At 41.6% G+C, this 24,025-nt stretch overlaps 1 protein-coding gene across 1 annotated transcript in view; it reads left to right on the top strand.

Annotated features, from left to right (window-relative positions):
* The window catches only part of LOC126413037 (A disintegrin and metalloproteinase with thrombospondin motifs 7-like), a 427,824-nt gene that overhangs the window by 197,154 nt on the left and 206,645 nt on the right, over positions 1-24,025 (top strand). Inside the window, exon 11 of the mRNA XM_050082931.1 lies at positions 18,931-19,140. Coding sequence (XP_049938888.1) covers positions 18,931-19,140 — 210 coding nt within the window. The remainder of the gene's footprint in view (positions 1-18,930; positions 19,141-24,025) is intronic.

Genomic DNA, 24,025 nt, shown 5'->3' with positions numbered 1-24,025 from the left:
TACCACTCGACTTTTATAGCTGCCGTTCCCTGTATTTTACCCCTGCTATCTTCGGAATTTCAAAGAGAGTATTCCACTCAACATTGTCAAAAAGTTTCTCTAAGTCTAAAAATGCTAAAAAATGTAGGTTTGTCTTTTCTTAATCTATCATCAATGATAACTTGTAGGGTCATTATTGCCTCGTGTGCTCCTACATTTCTCCAGAATCCAAACTGATATTCCCCAAGGTCGGCTTTCATTCTTCTGAAAAAAAATTCGTGTTATTATTTTGCATCCATTACTTATTAAACTGATAGTTCGGTAATTTTCAGCATCTCCTTTCTTTGGAATTGGAATTACTACATTCTTCTTGAAGTCTGAGGGTATTTCGTCTGTCTCATACATTTTGCACACCAGCTGCAAGAGTTTTGTCATGGCTGATTCTCCCAAGGCTATCAGTAGTTCTGACAATATATGGTCTACCCCCGAGGCCTTGTTTCGACTTAGATCTTTCAGAGCTCTGTCAAATTCTTCTCGTAGTATCATATCTCCCATCTCATCTTCATCTACGTCCACTTCCCTTTCTATAATATTGCCTTCAAGTTCATCTCCCATGTACAGACCCTCTCAATATACTGCGTGTGAGTTAACAAACATTGCGCTCTCATTTAAACATATGGCTGAAAGGGTCAGCCTACAGGAATTGTCGAGGATCGTGTGCCACAAAGGGCGCAGATTCATCACGAGATGGGGAAACTCACAGACATCTATTGTCTATTGAGGCCTAAGCGCTATAGTGTGCGAGTGAGACAGACGAGAACCTACGTCATAGGGAAACCCAGTAGAATGCGTTTGTGGCCAGGGAGACGTAGCAGTGTTGCATATGGCGGACCTAAGTTCGGCCATAAAGGGAAACATTTATGGAAACTTTAATTCTGTAGTAATTCAGGGAATGAAGCCACAGTAATTTTAACCAGCCTTTCTCCATGAATTCTCATGGTGATCCCAATAAAATTGAATATTGATCGTATCTATAATACTTTAGGATTTACTGTTCAAGTGAAATTTACAAGTTTTGTAACAAAGACCTGAATACTAAAATCTGACCGCTTTATTCGACCTTGACGATCGACATTTCATATAGAAGCGCATCAGTAAAATGACAAATGTTGTAAACATCAACTCTGTAACTTCATTTGTTTAAAAGATATAGTAAATTTAAATTATCAGTATTTTCAGTTAAGGATCAGATCACATTTCCTCCACACAAAACGCACTGAACAATAACAGCATGACACCTACTTGAACCGTTAGGTAATAGGATATTTGTTGTAAAGTTGAGAGCATAATAGTTACTTTTGTTCTTTATTTATTTATCTGAAAGCACATTGGTACAAGGATACTGGCCGTTACATTCAAAATTAAGAAGGAAATTGAATTGGTTTTATGTAAAAGAATTTAACGTTTATTATGTAATGGATATTATTGTTACTTTATTTAGAACGTGAAAGTGGTCAAGCTTTGATTATTTAAATATGTTAAACATAAAATAATGTAGAATAAGCTGTAGCCGATCATATGGACGGCCTCAGGAAAGGGAACTGCCCTAGTCAGTTCAGCGATATTCGGCGCGCGGGAAACGCGGCCGGGGACGGACAGACGCGAAAGCGGACAGTTCATTTCCGCTGGAGACACCAAAGAGTACAGTTCGGATTGAGACGCGAAAACGGACTGTCGGTCTTTAGGCAGCTAGCAAGTGAAACGACTTAGAAAATTTCGCGTTGTGTGGTATCGCGGGACTTAGTCTGTGATCGGTGGGCAGCCGCGCGCCTGGAGTATTGTGTTTCGCGATGAAATTGTGAATGATCGAACTGTGCCAAATGGATATGCGCTCGAGTGTAACAGTAACTCTAAATACGACCACTTTCACTATTAGTTTGCGTTCTGAATAAACATTATTCTAACCAAATTGCAACTGTGTGGCCTACATCATTTATGAGTCGTTAATTTAGTTCCAGATATTATTATTACTGTATTATATGTCATGTTAAGTTTGTATTTCGCAAACTTGCCATCAGCCAGACAATTTAACCAAAGGGTCACAAATGTCTACTTTAGGGCGTGTAATACGACACGTGCGGTTCACCCCCTAAACGAGTTTGAGCAAAGACATTTCGACGAAGAGGAACCGCATGTGAGCCCGAACATCTTTGGGATGTTAGCTCGCTTCCTTCCACCTTTCAGCTTTTCCCTCTTTGCTTAGGACTGGTTTCCCATCTGAGCTCTTCATATTCATACAGCTGCTTCTCTTTTTCCCAAAGGCCTCTTAAATTTTCCTGTAGGCAGTATCTATCTACCCCCTAGTGAAATATGCTTCTAAATCATTACATTTGTCCTCTAGCCATTCCTGTTTAGCCATTTTTCACTTTCGGTCAATCTCATTTTTTAAACTTTCGTGTTCCCTTTCGCCTGCTTCGTTTGCTGCATTTTAAAATTTTCTCCTTCCCTTGGTTAAATTCAATATCTCTTTTTATCCAAGGATTTCTGCTAGGTCTTGTACTTTTTACCTATTTGATCCTTTACTGCCTTCACTACTCACTCAGCAGTTTGGTCCCATAGGACCTTGCCACAAATTTCCAAATTTCATCTACTGTATTGCTTTTCCCTTTTCTAGTCAGTTATTGCCTAATGCTCCTTATGAAACACTCAACAACCTGTGGTTCTTTCAGTTTGTGCAGGTCCCATCTTTTCATTCCTTTCCCCCAGTCGATACTCACCTACTATTTTTCCTTCTCTTCCTTTTCCTACTATCGAATTCAGTCCCCCATCACAATTAAATTTTCGTCTCGTTTACCTTAATAATTTCTTTTATGTCATCGTACATTTCTCCAGTCTCTTCATCTGCGGAGCTAGTTAGCATATTAACTTGACCTACAGTGTTAGGCGTGGGCTTCGTTTCTATCTTGGCTACGATAATGCGTTCGCTATGCTGGTCATAGTAGCTTACCCGCATTCCTATTTTCTTATACATTATTAAACTTACTCCTGCATTACCCCTATTTGACTTTGTATTTATAATCCTGCGTTCACCAGACCAGCAGTCCTGTTTCTCCTGCCAAAGAAGTTCACTAATTCTCACTGTATCTAACTTGAACCTATCCATTTCCTTTCTTAAATTTTCTAACCTACCTGACCGATTAAGAGATCTAACGTTCCAGGCTCCAATCCGTAGACTGCCAATTTTGTTTCTCCTGGTGATGACATTCTTCTGAGTAGTCCCCTCCCGGAGATCCGAATGGGGGACTATTTTATCTCCGGAATATTTTACACAAGAGGACGCCATCATCATTTAACCATATAGTAGAGCTGCATGTCCTCGGGAAAAATTACGGCTGTAATTTCCCCTTGCTTTCAGCCGTTCGCAGTACCAGCACAGCAAGGCCGTTTTCGTTGATGTTACAAGACGAGATCAGTCAGTCATCCAGACTGTTGGCCCTGTAACTACTGAAAGGACTGCTGCCCCTCTTCAGGAACCACACGTTTGTCTGGCCTCTCAACAGCTACCCCTCGGTTGTCGTTGCACCTACGGTATGGGCATCTGTATCGCTGAGGCAAACAAGCCACACCATCGACGGGAAGATCCATGGTCCATAGGCGTTAGGGGGGGAGGGGGAAGGGAAGGGGGCGTAATAAATAATGTTCTTAAATGCTACTGTTCCTTACAAATGCAGGCTTGAGAATTGTTTTGGTTGGCAGGAGAGCCAACACCGTGTTACTAGAGGAGGCCAAAAGGCACGCGTTTTAGCTCACGCAGGCTGGCGTGAGGTCTGGAACAGGACAAGGAAATTAGAATTTAGAAAAAAGGACGTAGCTGGTGGAATACTTAACTTTAATCCATTAATGGTGAACGTCTGTCTGAACGGTACATGTTTCACAATATCAATAGTAACTGATAATGGCGCCTTGCTAGGTCGTAGCAAATGACGTAGCTGAAGGCTATGCTAAACTATCGTCGCGGCAAATGAGACCGTATTTTGTCAGTGAACCATCGCTAGCAAAGTCGGTTGTACAACTGGGGCGAGTGCTAGGAAGTCTCTCTAGACCTGCCGTGTGGCGGCGCTCGGTCTGCAATCACTGATAGTGGCGACACGCGGGTCCGACGTATACTAACGGACCGCGGCCGATTTAAAGGCTGCCACCTAGCAAGTGTGGTGTCTGGCGGTGACACCACAAAAATAACTTGTGAAACGAAGTGATCAGAATGTGGGCTGCCTCTATGTAGACAGGGGAAAGGATTTTATCAGCTTGTGTGTGGTCAAACATGCAGCAACAGAGATAAGTATTGCTGAGGGCAAAGAACAAGAGAGAAATTTGTTATTACTTATTCATTGAAATTCGCATTGCTGAGAAACATAAGACCTCGTTATCCTGTTAGCACGGGGCAAGAGCAGGGCGAAAGAAAAAATGGATGCTAAAAACAGTCATTGAAACAAGAGAACGAACACAGTGTTCAACCTAAAACAGGGTGGTGTAAATAATTTAGCTTACGACACACATGGCAAAGACTTCGGTAATTCGGAAAGAGTTTGGTAAAAAGAATTGCTATTACTAACCAGCTCTGATCACGAACTAACGGTATGCCAGCAAACAGTAGCACTGCGCCTCACAATAATTGCCTCGTGGTACAGCTGCACAACGTGTGCACACCGGTCAGCAGAATCTCCAATGCACCTAACCTGTAGCTAGTCCCGGTTTTAATTGCCACTTTCGCTCTGCTACACCCGCGAGAGGACTCGTATCTTTGGTGCACCTTCCGACCAACCACAGCTCAAGCTTCTGGGCATCCATCTTAAGTGACAGACTCTCTCGAAAGATCTTGAAACTTCTACCACAAATTTCCAGTAACCAATGGAAACACGAGCCCACGAATTCAGTGGGAAAGATAATTCCCCTACGTGACCAAGCCACAGACGCCAAGACAGAGGGGGTTCGTGTCCTCTGCCATCACCTCTCTTCTTGGTTTTCGATTCTGCCCACCCTGCTCTACCCCGCCATTGTCCTCTGCATTCCAACGGTTCAGTCCTCCGTTTCTAAGCTTGGAGAGAGCAGAAAATACGCCTTATCTCTCAGCCAAACTAACATAATGGTTTTCATGCAGAAAAGAAAGCGTTCATGAAATAGTGACTGCTGATCATAAAGGGATAGTCGGGTTAATATAAAACACATAACCCACAGATCACTTCTCATAGGCATTGGACCGAGTAGAAAGTGATAAATATGGCATATGAAAATCATGACATACCGTATTTAGTTGATAGGCTATACTCAAATGAAAGATGTACTGAAATAAACGGACATCTTTTACCACTAACATTGCCAGAATCCAAATAACAATGACGACTCCGTAAGAGGAACGAGAAAAGGTAAAAGAAGAAGAAGAAGAAGACGAATATTTATCTGGTGAGGTATTGTTTTAAAAGGATGAATTCAGACAAAGTTTGCATGCTCTCCAGAAAGCTCCAGAATACAGTTTGGCATTTTATTACTGGAGTGCAAATCCTCAAAAATGCCAATTAGGAAATAAGTGCTATATAGCACTTTGACTTATGTCTCTGCAGCCTCTCAGAAATGATGATTTCTAAGTAATTAAGAACTGCGACGTACTGAAATCCATTACCGGAGATGGCTTCATCAGAAAACTGAAGAGAGAGTCTCACCTTCACCAATTAGATCTTGAACTCGACACGTGTCTTGCGCAGTCAGGGCTCTTTCCGAGTAAGTAATGTGAACAGCTCTCTTTGATTGATTCAAAGCGCCTTAGTTTCACATTTTATGATTTTACTTTCGAACGAACCTGTCCATACTCCTGTAGGGGTAGAGCCACAGCGGTTAAGGTGAAGGCCTTACCCCGGCTTCAGGGTTCTTAGAATACTGAAATCTTTTGCTCATCATTTATCAGTCGTGGTCTCTACAACGGTGGAGTGGATAGCTGAGGTTTACTTCCTGGTTAAAACTGAGTGCCAGTGTCTGAGGGACGTCCTGACTTTTCAGTTGCCACAGCAGTATCCACATTTAAGAAGCTCTCCATGATACATACTCTTTGATATTCCAGCTTGCATTTAAGAACCTGTGGTCTGTTTAAGACAGTTAATGGCACATAGACTTTTTTCTTGGAATAGTACCAACGGCGATGCCAACTTATCTCCACAATATCGACGAATAACTATAAAAGCGTATCGCTCGCCATAAAACAGTGAGGATAAGTTTGGAATTCAACATAGAACATAGGCGCAAAGTCTGATGGCTACGATCTGTACACCGTTCTCTGCCTACTTCGCTTGCTGCTATATTGCAAAGTAAATTTGAATAATTGCAACTATAGCCTACCACTAGATAGAGAGTCACTATGGTATTGGGTTAAAAGACACCATTTGTAAATGAAGGAGTAGAATAATATAATGATGAAATAAGATATCATGTACAATGTCTAGAGTGGCTGGCTGTACAGCAGCTGTATATCTAGACATTTAGTTATCTTCTGCTTACTTTTAGTCTGTTATTTAGGTTCTCAAACAGACCACATGTTGAATACAAAATTGTGTGTATAACATTTAATATATTTATATAAATCTAAAATGTGTTGGTATATTTCTGGATTACGCTGTTTGACAAAATAAAATAAATAAAAAAGAAGAGGGACCTTCAAAGGGAGATAGAGCGCGGGAGGCGTAATTGTCGTTAAAAAAAGAAATATGTTTACTGCGGTTTGATCCTCTTAAATGCATCTGTAATCCAGAAGGCAGACTATATGCTACTATACTTTTCCACATTACCGCATCACAGATTAGTTTGTTTATAATCTTACTCTACACTAAACGACACTGCATTACGCTACAGTACTACAGTGGCAGTTAATGGAAAAAGTCAAGAAAAAACGAGGTAGGAGCTGTCAGCCATTTCTAAAGATGTGACTTCTGAAATTTTCCCGGTTTATTTTATCCCCGGTTTCCGGTTTTTGGGATTCCGTAATCAAGGAATCAGTGGAAATACGTCTTGCCAATAATCTTATAAATCGAGACAACGGCTTTCAGTTGGATAAAAATTGGAATCCTGTTATTAAAATTATACAATCACAGCGGAATCGACAGTGTCATTCGATACTCAATGACTAGATGAACCTTTATTTCCACCACCGAGGGCAGCACGTACAACTCGGCTATGCTGCGCATGTCAACACCTGACGCATGCGCTGTAGGATGCCAGTACATTTCACATGCGCGATATTCGGCATAAATACCGCGACTGCACCTGGGCTCTTCAGTAGTTGTGTACTCACCTGATGATGGCCGGACGTCTCTGGGCCGAAATATCGTGGCAGAATGTCGACGGGATCCGGCTGCATACCCGGAAATTATTAGAAGATTTCTAAAGATGACTACAAAAAATGTTTCGAACAGTGGAAGCACCGGTGGAACAAATGTATTAGTTGTAATGGAGAGTATTTTGAAGGGGAAATGTTGTTTTGCGGACAATTTGAAACTATAAGTCTTCTAAAAAATAATTCCGATTTTTTGGGCACCCTTTCGTACGCAAAGGGTAGACAGATACTCTGCGCATATTTCCGCCTGTAGACAGAAGAACTGAGTCGTATGGAACTGTTTCCTGGCAGACGCCGGGGCCTAGGTACAGTTACCGGAATTCCCAGTTTCCTCCCGTTGTGTGAAAATTGTGTGTTAATCGATGTCTGTTGAGTGCAGGTGACTGTAACGCATGTGTATATAATGTGCTGTCATGCTTGTGGTGTATGATCCTCAAAAAGGGATAATGTTCCCACCCAACTGACGTATAATTATCAACAGTGTTACAAGCCTTCAATCCATTAGGCACTATGGAAAGGTTTGGAGTTGAATCCAGCACATTGAAGCAAAGTCTGATGATAAAGAATTATGCGCCACCATATCCCCTCTCCTTTCCAACTAAATGTAGCCGCTCCAAATTCCTTTCACCTTCACTTTCTAACTCGTTACCTCTGAAATGTTCGACATGTATGTACACGCACTATTTTCGTTGACTACAGATGAGTGTGTCTCACTGAAGAGGAACAAACAACTGGCCCGATAGCAGGACGCAATGATGCGCCACTGCCGGGACGGAGAGTGCACCGGCTCCGGAACTAATCGGCATGGCGGGTTAACAACGAGGGACAATGTGTCGGCCTGGTTGGCTGGGAAAGAATCCAAATCACATCATAGTTACACGATTCACAAACATCTGGAAAATTTTCTATCACTTTCAAATGAAACGCATTTTTTGCAGGTAGTTAGGGTTATTATTATTATATATTTATTTATTATTTATTTTCTGCTGCCATTTACAAATGACCTGCCACTTACTTTTTAACAAAGGTCGTATTTTCACAAAATGAAAGTAAACATGTACAGAATGTGAAACTTATTTGATATTTCTTATTGGCAATAAAGCTTAATAATATTGCAACTTTAAATACATATGGACTTAAAAAAATTAAGAAATGAAAATCTTAAACTTATCTGTTTATGAATAGAAGATAGAAATTTTGGGAAGGTGGAAAGAGATTACGACATTTACTCACTTTATGATATATTATAAATTAGGAAAAGTTTTCTAAAATAAGAAGAATCTTGCATTTAAGGAGGAGAAATGAAAGATAAGAGGAAAGTACATAGATTTGTGTTAGAGATCCCACCACCTAGCTATCTCAGGTGTCAGGGTTCAGCAAATTATCAAGACTGTCACATTAGAAATAGTGTACAGAATATCTTTAATACTCATTTGATAAATTTATGTGTACGGATGAGTGCATCTTTGACTTCCTTATTTCTAAATGTTGTAAGCATGGTGTTTGTGTTGTCTGTGAGGTAAAACCTTATCTAAGTTAAACAACCAATTGCATCATTTTCATTACAGATATTATTTTACCTAAGTTGAATAACAATTACATTATTTAAATTACTCATATTACTCAAGACGTTTCTACATATGTTAAAATGACACTTGTACCATTTCTGCACTCCTTAATTTAGTCTTATCCTACAACTATGTCTGTATACTAATCTCACTGCTTGTATCCTTTTCAGCACATGAGTCTATTTCTGTTCCTATTTTTGTGTCTGTGTCCTTGCTATTCCAACTGTCCTATTCCCGTGTTTGTGTGTTTGCTCTTATTTGTGTATGTGTTTGTCCTTGTTTGTATAATTCGTGTAACGTATGTGATACGTTACCGGTTATTTCATTCAGTATGCTCCAGTCGTCCGGCTCTCGTAGAATTTGTCCTACGTTGTCACACTTAGGTCAGTGTCATATGTGTGTGAGTCTGCCACAAAGTAAAGTGACATCTTCATGAATTCATAGTTCTCCGCAAGTGCACGTGGGTGTTCGGCTGAGATCAAACTGATGGATTGATGGATGTGATCTGGGTATGGACCATGGCTCGTGAGGAAATGGACCCGGCCACGGGCGGGATCTGCGTTCTCTGTCAGCTTTCATTTTGCCAGCGGTTTAGTTGGCGCCTTTCTGTGGTGTCCTCTCCTATAATTTCAAATGCCTTGTCGCGTCAGTCTTTCTTCAACCAGCAGGCTCTTGCTCTTCGGCGGATGGCGATGTCAACAGGGCACATGCCCATTACCACGTATAGTGCCTCCACCGATGTTGTGCCGGAGGCTCCCGACATCCTGAGCAGAACACTTCTTTGGCCACGTGTCACAGTGATTTTGTGTGTCGCAATGTGGAGTTCATGCGCCCAGGCGCTCGCTGCAAAGCACACTATGGATTCGAATAGTGCGAAATAATATGTACGTATTGTCTTTCCGGATGTCTGTGTTTTGTTGTATTTAGTCTTGCTGATTTATGCATTATTTTCATTGCTTTGTCAGTTCCAAATCTCATATGTTCAGTGAACTTCAGTTTGTCGTCAATGTGTAAACTGGGATAGTTTGACTCTCTTTTGCAGGGTTATGTTATTTAGCTACATGCTGAGATTTCTTTTAATTTCGCCTTCCAGCAGTAAGTTCAAAGTTATATTAGCTGCAATTGTGAGTTTACTGTTTTTACACTGTCCACTGGTGTCTACGAGGAGCTGCGTAGTATTTTGTTCTTAGTGTCTTCTTGAGATTCTCGATACCACTACGAGAAAATATTCAGCGTAAGCTACTATCCCCTTTGCTCTATCATCTCAGTCTAGGTTGGCTATCAGCGGCCCAACAGCAATTTCACAGAGTATGGGTCCACATATGGCTCTCTGTGGGCACCCTTTCGCGATTTTCTTGACAACTCTTCAGTGCCCCGCTCGCCATTCTACAACTCTGTCTCCGCAGTAGTCGAGGAAGCTGATATATAAAGCTGTTGGGATTTGCATTTATCTTTTTTTTGCGAATAGCGCAGGCCACCGAAGGTTCTCAAAAGCGCCAGCTGTATCAGGTAATACCGCCATCACATATATGCCCTGTGTGCTCTGAGTTATGTGTAAAGCCCTGTTTACTTTATCGTCGGTAGACTTGTGCGGCTTGAACCTACACTGATGAAAACTGAGGCCCAGATGTTATCTGTGTGACTGTAGTCTGTCACACAGTGGCCTCGCCTGGACTTTGTCTAGTGCATTCAGTAGACAGATCGGTCTATATGATTTTGGGTCTGTTGAGTCCTTGTCCTCTGATTTTTTTATAATCACTGCATTGCCATCTTCCAAGGGGGGGGGGGGGAGGGGGGCATTCTCCCTTGTAGCAGAGAGTCATTAAGTAAGTCCGTCGGGTAGAGGACAATCTGTGATGCAGCAGTCTTAATGGTTTCTGTGTGAACTCCATCTGAGCCCGAAGCTTTTCTGTCTAAGTTTAGTTACTGCCAGAGCAAACTCCTCATCAGCGAAAGGAGTAGTGATTCCACAACTTACTTATTTAATGTCCATTTGTCTCCATAGATCTATGTGGGGTTGTTGGTCGTGAGTAAGATCATCGTCTGGTAGTAGCTTGTTTAGCAGGCACCTTGCCGAGCATCTCCAGCCCTGAGTCATTGTACCGTTTTGTCGCTTTAGATACCGGTATTACCGTTGGTGTTTTTATTGTCTCAGTTTCTATTTTGAAGGGTTCTCCCCGTATGTTAATCTGTAAGTTGGTCCTGACAAAACTGTCCTAACGGTACCGTCTTGTTTTTTTGGAATTCATCTTGGCTTCAAGGTATTGCTGCAGCCTGACCTTTTTTTTTTTTTGACTTGTCTTTGCTCGTTGGTAGTGTCGTCTTTTGTCTCCTGAATCTTTGTTCAGTTTTGCTAATATGTTGACTACGGCATACTTTGTTAACGAATGTCATTTGTTTGTGGGATTGCACCGATCTGAGCTCTCTTTAGGAGGTCAGTTAATATGTGAGCTCTGTGATCAATATTTCCTCCAGTGGTGTGCAAGGGGAAATTTTCTACAGTATCTTTTAGTGTCTGCCAGTGTGCCCTGTTCAGCAGCAATTGGGGTTGGTGTTAAGTGAATGTGTTTGTGTTTATGTGTATAGCAGTGTGTAAAATTATTGCATTGTAGTTGCTCTGTCATATACTTGCCAGTCAGTGATATGTGTCGCAGATGTTCCGTTTGCTAACTGAATGTCTATACTACTGATACCTCTGGATTTCCACAGTATGTCCTGGCTTGCCCTGCCTTATTGAACACAAAAACGTTGCATTCATTTATGATATCCGTTACAACTCGTCCTTTGGCATCTGTCCTATCAGCATACCAGAGTGCTGAGCATGGGTTGATATCCGCGAGGATGAGTAGTCTTTTGCCTTTGGAGAAACCTGCTATGTCCCTAATTGAGTTAACAATAGGTTTAATGTCATATGACTACTGTACGTATGATGATGATTCCCTTCCCAGTGTGATTTATGCTGTTACAAAGTGATCAGTATATAAATGCGTTATTTTTGTCACTGTAATTCGTGTATTTGTTACCACGACTGCTGCTTTGGCGTCCTGTTATTGTAATATGTTGTGTTGGGAGAGCAGATATTTTACCGTCACGCATGTAGGGTTCCTGTAAACAAGCTACACCCGCCTATACTTCGTTAATCAATTTGCTTATTTCTGCACTAACCATTCCACTTGTCATACAGTTCAGCTGTACGATCTTCACGGCGGGGGATATCTTGTGTATGTATAGCTCTTGGGTCCAGTTTCTTTAAATTCAAAGTCAACTCACTAGTGTGCTCTCACTAACTCCTTGTAGACGCTATTTAGATCGAAACTCTCTCCCCTCCGTGTGCATACCACCCCCAGGTGTCTACAGAGCTCTCGTTTGCCAGTCTGAAGGTTTTCTGTTTGTAGGACCATGCGATCAGTCTTCCGCTGTTGGATAACATAGTTTATTTCCCCCTGGGTGATTAAGTCGTGATACTAACCATAGGGCAGTTTGAAACTCATCTCTGTTTTCAAGCCTGCTTAAGCGTAGATTTTCCTCAAACTCAATAGTTCTTCCTTTATCGTGTTACTGTTTATCGTTCGAATCTTGTGATGTGTTGGTTTGCTCAAATGTGTTTCTCGTTAGTACTTCCGTGGTAGTCGCGATTGACTTTGTTATTTGTTCCCTCTTGTTTTTGTCTTGTAATAGGTCGTGTTTGTTGTCTGTGTTTGCTATCCGTGGACCTGAAGCAGTTTTGTTTATCTTTTTTGCTAGTTGCTTGTTGATGGGCGTGCCGTGCACGAGTTCTTGGTTTATGTAATACGTTTACGGTTTCGATATGTTGTTTATCTTTTGTAGTTTCTATCTTTGTGACGTCACATTCCTGTTTGTCTTTTTCTATTGTTTTAGACTCTGAGTCATGAGTACTTCCACCATGAACAAAGCGTACTTGTTTTATGCATAATTTCCACTTTGTGGTGTCATATTCGGTTTATATTGTAGATAGTGTGGTGTTGTCTTGCATGTTTGTCTCAGTTGTTGTGTTTGTTTTGAATCCTGTTGTGCTACTTGTTGCTCTGGTGACTGGTATGTTCCATAGATATGCTGTAGATGTGTATGAATGCCTCTCAGACGTCTTGGTTTATTTGCATGTTTGTCTAATTTATGAGATTTCGTTGACCTTTCGTTGTCCCTGCAGACTGCTTGGGGTACACTTAATCCGTCCTGGAGGGTAACGGGTTGTCGGCAGGGACGGCACCCCATTAACTAACCATGCAAAATCCGTAAATAACTATGCCGACGATGCGAGGACGAGGGACATAGGCACAAGAAGAAGAAGAAGAAGAAGAAAAAGAAGAAGGAGAAGGAGGAACCAACAAATGAACGAGTCAACACCCACAGAGTTTTGCTCATAATTGCAAGCAAAACATTAAGTAAAATAATTTTGAAAAAGAACTTTTGTGGCAAATGTGTGCGGCTTTTATCGCAAGAAAAGATGGCATTGCCTAACAGCAACGGAAGATGACAACAAAGTTTTTGCATATGTGACCACATCATCATGTTGTTTTAAACATTTCGGCCACTGTCGCAAGCGACGTACATCACGAAACTGTCCAATATCCAGAAAGATTTTACTGGAAATGCAGCGAAAGTTACTAACAAATAACTGAGTTGGCGAGATGTAGAATTTGAGATAGATAGTGAGATACATAGCGTCTTTAAAAAAAGTGTCACTGATTGCTGTAGGCGGCAGCATTGGTCAAAACCACCTGAAAATTTCTTATGATGTTACGTCCTGAAACGATTCCCATCTGTCTCTTACGTACAAGTGGACACTATAGGCAGGCTTAATGTGGTTACCACGCATCCTGACACATCTGTCAGCCATTATTCGCAGTGAATCACGCACTCTTTCAACTATACCTGGTCCATTCGTATTGCGTCACATGCACTGGTCACATGCTCCTGTGACCTCAGCACATTGTCGATGGGTTGGGCATAGAGCAATGCCATTAAATGTCCCACAGCCAGAAATCCAACGAATTCAGGTGTAGTGAACAAGAGGCCATGCTGTCGGACCGCGTCTGATAATCTATCGTCCATGAAACGTTGCAGTGAGGTACTGTCGCACGATCCGTACAAAATCACATAGTGCTCCATCCTGCATAAACGACAGTCGTTGTCTTACTGCAAGGGTAGCGTTCACCAGTGTTGCTGGTAATTCATGGACTAGAAGTGGTCCAATTAATATTGCCTCACTCTTTTTATAATTCAAAAATTTGTATTAATGCGCCTATTTGTTTTATGAATAACTCAATATCACTACTTGAAGCCCAGCGTGTTGTGACTATTACAGTGAATTTCCCATTAATATCTCATGACAAAATTTAACCACATCATCGTTTCTGATTTGTGTTCCTTCTTAACATAACTAGCGACACTGCCTTCAACTTCATTATCGTGCTCTATCAACAACTATAAATTCTGCCATAAACTCACCAGAGGAAAAATGCTCCTGTAGTGGTCCCTATGGAGCTGGCTCCCGACTATGAGTAAAATTGACTTTTCTTTGCTGTAATAACTAAGAAGCGTTATTTCTTTCTTTTGATTAACGTTCTGTTTCGGGCCGCCAGAGTAGGTAGAATACTGACACAGACATATAGTCTGTAGTAAGCTCGCTTCAGTGGAGTTAGTGAGGAGAGGAGTAAGATCAAATCTCCTTCCAGTCAAGGATGGGCGGCGCGGGGGAAAGCGTCTCGTACAATGCTGGCAACTTAATTTTCGTGCTGAGCATTTTCTAGTATATAAATATCTCATGGAACTAAACAACTGTGGACGAGCATTTTAATGACGCTTTCGTTTAAATGCGGGACAATATGGCAGCAACAACAACACACACAGTTCGCGTGCAATACTTCGTACCACGGTTGATGGAATGCGCTCTAGTAACCGAGCTTCGTACCAAAGAATAGATCGCTAGGATTGACAGCTGTCATAAAGGGACGAAGTACAGCGTCTACTGTCACAGTCAGCCTGTCTGTTGTTTTTATTTTCGTAGCTCTGTGGCAGGTCGGTGTCCCCGAAATCGTCGTTGTTTGTCAGCTGTTGCATTTCTCGTTTATTTCGTATTGTGAACTGCGATTAACGTGAAGTAAATCATTGTTATTTCGAATGTGTTATAAAAGAGCTGAAAAGATACCTTGTGAAATCCTAAAACCAAGGAAAACGGATTGGATAGTTTAAAAATCTGTAACAAAATATGTCAATATCGTATACATTATTATTATTATTATTATTATTATTTTCGATTATTCCCATTTAAGAGAGCGTTTGAACTTGAATTCCTTTATGATGATTGTTTATGTTTCTTCTGAGCCCAAATTTTCTTCATGTGTTCACTGAGTTGTTTCTTTCGCTCCGCTGTCCATTTGGATCCTGGTCTCTTCTGTGTTGTGGTGTCAAATTTATGTTTTTTGATGATGATCCTGAATTCAGTTCTGTTTTCTGCATCGTTTACTGTTATGTGTGCTTGTCTTGAGGTCCTCTTCAAGAAAGTAAATTGGAAAAAGAAAACACTACATGGCAAGCACCCATATCATCTAACACAGCCACACATCGATCAAGACGCATCCAACACATGGCTAAAAAAAGGCAATATATACAGTGAGACGGAATGATCCCCTGCCTGAGTTGACGACTTTTTATTCGCTTTGAAATTCTGTTTTCATTCATCCTGTGGATATGTCCATAGAATTGCAATATTCTTTTCCTTATTGTATCCGTAATTTTGTCTGTGTATTTATATAATTCTGATGTTGGTCTCTTCTTCTAGAATGCTTGCTCTTGTATCGGGCAAAAAATTTTCCTGAGAATTTTCCTTTCTTGTTTCTCTATTTCTTTGATTTTAGTTTGCCCACCTATTTGTGTTGTTTCAGATGCATACAGTGCCTCCGGAAGTACGAAGTACACTACAGTGTTGTAGTGCCTCAATTTTGCGTTAATGGATATGGACTTTTTGTTATAATAGTTCCACGTGAGTTTATATGCTTTCTGTAGTTTTTTTATTCTTTTCTCATTGGCCTTTAGGTTGATCCCTGATGACTGGTTGATTTCTCCCAGGTACTTAAAATGTGGTACTTGTACGATTTTGCCATGGGTTGTCACAATAAGCAACATTATTATTATTATTATTATATTCCTTTCTCAGACGTTATGTCTGGTTAAAAATGGAAAGTGACGTGGACCTTGATCAAGCGTGACTTCCTTTTAACTGTATGGTATATGTTATATTGCATTTAGGAACTTTCAGGTAATTGAACATGTATCAATAATTACAGATTTCTGTAGTTGTATATATACGTTTGGATGTAGTTGTATTGCGTTGATGTACTTGTGGATATTGTGTGGTATGACTCCTGTAGTTGATAGTATAATTTCAACTTTATCCTGATGCCACATGTCCTTGACTTCCTCAGCCAGTTGGATGTATTTTTCAATTTTTTCTCCTGTTTTCTTCTGTATAATTGTTGTATTGGGTATGGATATTTCGATTAGTTGTAATAATTTCTTCTTTTTATTGGTGAATATGTTGTCAGGTTTGTTATGTGGTGTTGTTTTATCTGTTATAATGGTTCTGTTCCAGTATAATTTGTATTCATCATTCTCCAGTTCATTTTGTCGTGCATACTTGTATGTGGGAACGTGTTGTTTTATTAGTTTATGTTGTATGGCAAGTTGTTGATGTATTATTTTTGCTACATTGTCGTGTCTTCTGGGGTACCTGTATTTGCTAGTATTGTACATCCGCTTCTGATGTGATCTACTGTTTCTATTTGTTTGCAAAGTCTGCATTTATCTGTTGTGGTATTGGGATCTTTAATAATATGCTTGCTGTAATATCTGGTATTTATTGTTTGATCCTTCCGTCTCACTGTATATATTTCCTTTTTTTAGCCATGTGTTGGATGCGTCTTGATTGATGTGTGGCTGTGTTAGATGATATGGGTGCTTGCCATGTAGTGTTTTCTTTTTCCAATTTACTTTCTTCATATCTGTTGATGTTACGTGATCTAAAGGGTTGTAGAAGTGGGTATGAAATTGCAGTGGTGTAGCCGTTGTATTTATATGAGTGATTGCTTTGTGTATTTTGCTAGTTTCTGCTCGTTCTATAAAGAATTTTCTTAAATTGTCTACCTGTCCATAATGTAGGTTTTTTATGTCGATAAATCCCCTTCCTCCTTCCTTTCTGCTTAATGTGAATCTTTCTGTTGCTGAATGTATGTGATGTATTCTATATTTGTGGCATTGTGATTGTGTAAGTGTATTGAGTGCTTCTAGGTCTGTGTTACTCCATTTCACTACTCCAAATGAGTAGGTCAATATTGGGATAGCATAATTATTTATAGCTTTTGTCTTGTTTCTTGCTGTGAATTCTGTTTACAGTATCTTTGTTAGTCTTTGTCTATATTCTTCTTTTAGTTCTTCTTTAATATTTGTATTATCTATTCCTATTTTTTGTCTGTATCCTAGATATTTATAGGCATCTGTTTTTTCCATCGCTTCTATGCAGTCACTGTTGTTATCCAATATGTAATCTTCCTGTTTAGTGTGTTTTCCCTTAACTATGCTATTTTTCTTACATTTGTCTGTTCCAAAAGCCATATTTATATCATTGCTGAATACTTCTGTTATCTTTAGTAATTGGTTGAGTTGCTGATTTGTTGCTGCCAGCAGTTTTAGATCATCCATGTATAGCAAATGTGTGATTCTCAAAAGTTACAAAGGGATGATTTTTGTCGTGTCTGTGTGTGGTACACGTACGTCACATACATAAATCATACCAGAAGTCGTAATAACCACTTGTCAATCAACCATACTGCGCTCAGCCTTGTTGCAGTCCAATGGAAGAGTTTTGTGTTTGGCGAAAGCCTGGAGGACGTTATGATGTGTAGTGGCACCAGTGAAGTGCAGAGGAGATGGTGTTACTGTTAAGGGTGTTTTTCGTAGTTAGTAAGTAGCACCATACTGCTGTGAAAGAAACGCTAAATGTGAAATTATATGAACACATTTTACAACACTGTTTACTTCGTACAGTAGAGGAACAGTTCGAAGACGATGATTGTCTCAGCACGAGAGTGGACTCTTGTCAAGAATCAGCATTTGGCAGGCAATGGTTTGCGGACAGTGCCACACCTCAAATGCACTGGCCTGCCCAGAGTCCTGATCTGTACCCAGTGAAACACCTCTGAGAGGGGCTACAATGTGGACTTCACCCCAGATCCCAGCGTATAACATCAGTACCTTCTGTGGTTTCGGATCTTGAGGAAGAATGGCCTGCCGTTCCGCCACAGATAATCAGACACCCCACTGAAAGTGTCCTCAGCAGAGTTAAAGCCATCATAAGGGCGAAATGGACACACCTCATATTAATGTACAAATAGATGTCCAGTTACTTTCGATCAGATAGTGTGTATCAGGAAAACTTTCAAATTATTATAGAGCAGAAAAATAATGAATGAATGTACTCAGAATACAGTAGGCATTATTATTTTGTAGCTCGATGCATAAATGCCAAGCTATTTAGTGACGTTGCCAGAATGGAACGTATCACCACCCCACTGATGGGGCTGTCACATAGCGTACTTTGGGATACATGTTAAGGTTTACCGGCCATTGACCTTCTTTTGTGCTGGATGCACACGCATTGCCCGAACTCTTACGAGACTCGGTAAGATTGTCTGCCGCTAGTAATGAGTGTAATGGGCAGGGGCACTGCGAATGTAGTGTGTGGACATTAAGTTGGGAATGTGGGTCTCACGAGGAGCATGCAAGGGATAAATCCCTGTAGTTGCACTATCCTCCGTGCCCTCTGTGTCTCAGATGGATAGAGCGTCTGCCATGTAAGCAGAAGATCCGGGTTCGAGTCCGAATCGGGCACACATGTTCAACTGTCCCCGGTGATGTATACCAACTCCTGTCGACAGCTTAGGGTTTTCATTTAATTAGCATACTTTGTGGTCGTTGTGTTGCCGGCAGTGGTGCTACGGGCAGCAGTGCGTGCCGGCCGGCGAGCGGCCGCGCGCGGTTGCAGGCGGCTGGGGGCAGTGGGGCGAGTGGCAGCCCTGCTCGCGCACCTGCGGGGGCGGCGTGCAGGCGTCGCAGCGCGAGTGCGACAACCCGCCGCCCGCGCACCGCGGCCGCTACTGCGTCGGCCTCCGGCGGCGCTACCGCGTCTGTAACATACAGGTGCGCCAACGCAACACCTACATCCACAAACATACTCCGCAAGCCAACGTACGGTGCACGGTGCAGGGTACCCTGTGCCACTGCTAGTCATTACCTTCCCCATTCCACTCGTAAATAGAGGGGCAAACGACTGACTTTATGCCACGTACGAGCCCTGATTTCTCTTCTCTTCGTGGTACATACGCGAGATCTGTGTTTGGGGTAGTAAGCTCAATGGACACAAATCAGTCAGCCTTAGAGAAACCATTACAAACATTACTTAATACCGTGTAATTTCGTCCCTATACTTGACAACCGCGTGGATTTGGTTAGGAAGTCAGCCCACAAAGTTGTGCAGGTGCGCCACATCCAGGGTAAGCCACCCGCAGACGAACTGAGCTCTGTATTCCACCACATTGCAGATGTGTTGATGTCGGCGTTTTACTCAGTTTCAAGATGCTTCTCCAGGCGGGTGTAAAAGGAACGCGCGCAACGGAAAATAATAAACGCTAAAATGAAGATTTGACCCTGACTGACTACCCCCTGAAGCAGATCTTAGGATCTCTCAATTCTGTAAGTTACAATCTAAATATAAATGAATGATGAAGGCAACTAATCCTACTAAATTATAAATATTGTTCCTGCTTATACATTTATTTTAGATTTAAAAAAACTTTATATTATAAAGTTTACATTTCCTAAGTAAAATTACTAATCAGTTGCCCAACTCTCCCCCTTATGAGTGCGCGGTCTCATATAAATAACACAAAATGACTGACGTCATCTACGTACCGAACACTAGAAGACACTACTTTCAAAGATGATGTACGGTGGTGTGGAACCTCAGTGGAAATAAATTAACGTGATCATCAGCTGTTTAGCTTTTATAGCCCTAATAAGCCGAAGCAATTTTGCGATATCACCGTATGCACTGCATCCGGTGCGTCGAAGTGATGGTTCTCGCACTCGTCTGCGACGATGGAAGAACTCCAGCCACAAATAAACTCTTTCAAACACTAGCACGGCAGAAGGCGGTCCTCTGACTAATACACTCTAATACTGTCTTCTCCTCTCTGTGTTCTACAGACGAGAAACGCGAACTCCCAGCCACAAGGACGGAGTTCAGATAACGTCTCAGCGTAAGTATAGGCAGAAGAAGTGCTCTCAGTTACTGAACGCTGCGTACTCAACTACGACTTCCAACCCGGAGGTGAAGTCCAGAATCGTATAGGTTCGCAACAGTACAGTTCCTAACTGTTCTATCTATAAACTCTACTGAGAGCAAAGACAGCAAGTCCGTCTGTACCAACAAAAGCTGATATCTAGCGACCGTCACACACGGGCGCTCACAACGGAAGACCTCGTCTCTCCACCGCTGGCTTCCCAGCAAGGCTTGGCTCCCCACCATTGTAATTCCGGAAACGAATTATATTCCCGAAACCACGGAATATTCTCCCTCTCTACAGATTCTTTCGAACGCCGACCAACCATATTTTAGTCTTTTGTCGTCCAGCTCCATATTTTAGTCTTTTGTCGTCCAGCTCGGAAAGTTTGCGAGGAAAAACCTATACTCGTACAATGGTACGCTTCTGAGTAAAAATCTTGGAAATAACCCAGTCTGCGTGGTTTCCGAGGCGCCGCTTCTTCGTTCCTCTCACCTGTGTCCAACATTTTCAGCGTTCGGAAGTATTATCCGGTTATGCTTCCCGTCCTACTACAATAGCGGCCAGCCATCACCCTACTATTCACCAGAGCTCAGGTGCCACGACGTCCGTCAAGCTACTTCCTGTATTTAAGCAGGACCAACACCTGTGCGGGCCTTCCACCCAGAGCTTGTGTTCTGCCTGCCGTTTCATCTCCACTGGCGTTCCAACCTCTACTGGTATAGACAATCATTCATTACGCCATTTTTATAATAAAGACACTCCGTCACCTTTCATACAATAAGCGTAAACAATTATTTACAAGACGTACGTGACAATGTCAGTCTCCTTTGTATATTCTTATATACGATGTACAGCCTATCAAATGATACCTAATTGTGTTTGTAGATCACAGCAAAGTATGTGGATGAGTTCTTGTAAGATGCGAGATTATAGTCACCTTACACAGTGTTCCAATATGCCTTACAGATTTTCTGTAATGTCAAAGCTAAGTGGTTTTACAGACCGGTCGAGATGTGACAGGGCGAGGTAGGGTTCAAAAAACCGGCCACATATTCTTCCAGTCCGGTGAACTCTACTGTTCACGTCTTGAAAATTAATAGCGTATTTATCATGCAAGTGTTGGCAGAAAGGCAAAACCTGATTCAGGACGTTTCAACAAAAATGTTGGGTCACGTTAGTGATCACCTCACTGAGCTGGCCCAAGTCATGATAGGAAAAGCACCCCTAAAATATCACAGACCAAGCTCCGGATTGAACATGACCTTGCACACATTTAGGATGAAATGCTTCATTTATCCTTCGGTACACTCAATTAAGTGAGTAATTTGAATATAAGCAAAAACGTGATTCACCAAGACCGCATTACGTTCCACCAGTCAGCTACTATCCACGTTTGATGATTTCCAGCCCACTGACGACACGCAGCCTTGTGTGATTAATGTCCTACTGCGAGGTGACCCGATACCAAATGTTCATTGCATGTAGTTACCGTCGCGAAGTTCTCTCGCTAACCGTTGGGGATAGACCTTTATTCACTGGCTGCAGCAGTTCTTGTCTTGTCTGGAATTGATTTAAAAGCCGTGAAACGCGTCTCCGATCCCTCTCAGACATGATCTTTCTTCGACCACAGTTCTGACGTCGTGTTTCGTGGGCATGTTTCTTAATACTGCTGCTTGTAGACACATTGAACAGTTCGCCACTAAACACCAACACCCCTCTGTCACGTCCGTACATTTACCCTTTTTTACGCACAATGTCCAATTGGAACATAAATGTCTTACTGATCGTTACTTCCTTAAGCTCACATAGAAGCAGTGCGCACGGTTGTGGAACGCGTGACTCGATCACTTCGCTTCCTGTATATGTTTAACGATTCAGGTGTACGTGCGCATTGGGGTGACTAATGTTTTGTCCGGTGAGCTCAGTATGGTTCTGCAATCTCTCGCAAATATCGATTCTATGAACTTTCCCAATATCGTTTTGTGAAAAGAACGCCTTCTTCTCTCAGCCGGCCGGTGTGGCCGTGCGGTTAAAGGCGCTTCAGTCTGGAACCGCGTGACCGCTACGGTCGCAGGTTCGAATCCTGCCTCGGGCATGGATGTGTGTGATGTCCTTAGGTTAGTTAGGTTTAATTAGTTCTAAGTTCTAGGCGACTGATGACCTCCGAAGTTAAGTCGCATAGTGCTCAGAGCCATTTCTTCTCTCAAACGATTTCCATTTGAATTCAGGTAGCATTTCCGTAACATTTTCAAAAACATTGTTGGTGGTATTTACGATCCAATTATAATCTTTGAAAATAATTATCACACTCCTGATCGCAAGGCACATTTATTCAGAGATGACGGGTTTCGATCGTTACATGATCATCTTCACACCTGCAGAAAGGTTCGCACAATTGCTTCCATACGCGGACTCGTTTATACCAGAGACATTCAATAATTAAAGAGACAATCTGATTAGAAAAAATCTGTGTATTTTAACGGCATTAAACGCTTACTGATTGTCAACATAATTCCCACCAATATTAATACACTAGTCCCAACGATGAACTGGTTTTTACGATTCCGCAATTCAGGCGGTGAAAACGGAACCCTTATGGAATCACTTTATTGTTCGTCTGTCTGTTTGTTCGATTATTAAACCACTTTTTTCTCAGGAACGGGTAGACATATCAAGTTGAAATTTATGCCACATTCTAAGGTCTTCGGTCCCTTGTTTCTATAAAGTCTCTTGGTTGTGTAAAAAATTGAAGCTTCTACGTCACGTAATCAAAAAATACGGCCATTTATCTCACCTATTTTGATATTCGAAAACCACTAATCAAAACCTATAGGATACGTCTCGTTGACTTGGAATCACGAACATTGGCAAGAAGCAAAGTTCCACAGTATAACTAAAGGAAAAAATTCGAAAATTTATAATTATATCACACGAAAATAAAAAAATTGTCCTTTGTTGTCATACTGTCTGTCTATCCGTCCGTCTGTTTAAGACGCCTTTTTCTTAGGAACTGGTAGACGTATAAAGTTGAAATTTATGTCATATGCCATTTATTTATTTATTTATTCATGTCAGAAGCATTTACGATGTATAAAATAATGTATAATATTTACATATATATATTTACAAGACAATTATTTACACTTCTGTCGCCCAGAAGTTAGAGACCTCTATTGCATTTGGCGTTGCACGTAACAGGTCTTGTGTTGTGCATGTTGCTGGACATTGGGTACACTGGGACAGGTTAAAGGTTGCCTGCGTTGCTCCACACTCACAGAGTGGCGGCTTGTCTAGTAAACCCCATTTAGTCATATTGCTCTTACATTTCGTGACACCCTAGCGTAGTCTGTTGAGGGATCTCCATTTACTCCAATTCCCTGTGTAGTCTGGTGGTAGTCTTTCGCTTGGATTAATCCATCCCACAGTACTGGTAAGCCTTGCACGCCATAGTTCGATTCGGCATTGCTGTGGTGCCCCAACTAGAGCCTCGGTAGATCTGAGGAAGCTCTTTCTGGATTTTAGTCGTGGGTTTGCTGGTTGGTAGCCATATAGGGGGTAAACTTCAGAAGTTTCTGATTTTTTCTTCTCGCTTTTTGCTCTACCTCTCGGCGGATGTCGAGGGGTGCAATTCCCGCTATGCTGCACAGTTTATCCAGAGGAGTAGGCTTCAGGCACCCGGTGATGATGCGACAAGTATCATTAAGAGCGACATCTACTGTTTTGGCAAGGCAAGAATTGAA

This window comes from Schistocerca serialis, chromosome 7, assembly GCF_023864345.2.
Source record: "Schistocerca serialis cubense isolate TAMUIC-IGC-003099 chromosome 7, iqSchSeri2.2, whole genome shotgun sequence".
In the NCBI taxonomy this organism is placed as follows: Eukaryota; Metazoa; Arthropoda; class Insecta; order Orthoptera; family Acrididae; genus Schistocerca; species Schistocerca serialis.
The sequence above is the reverse complement of the archived record's forward strand: the minus strand, read 5'-3'. Positions and strand labels throughout refer to the sequence as shown.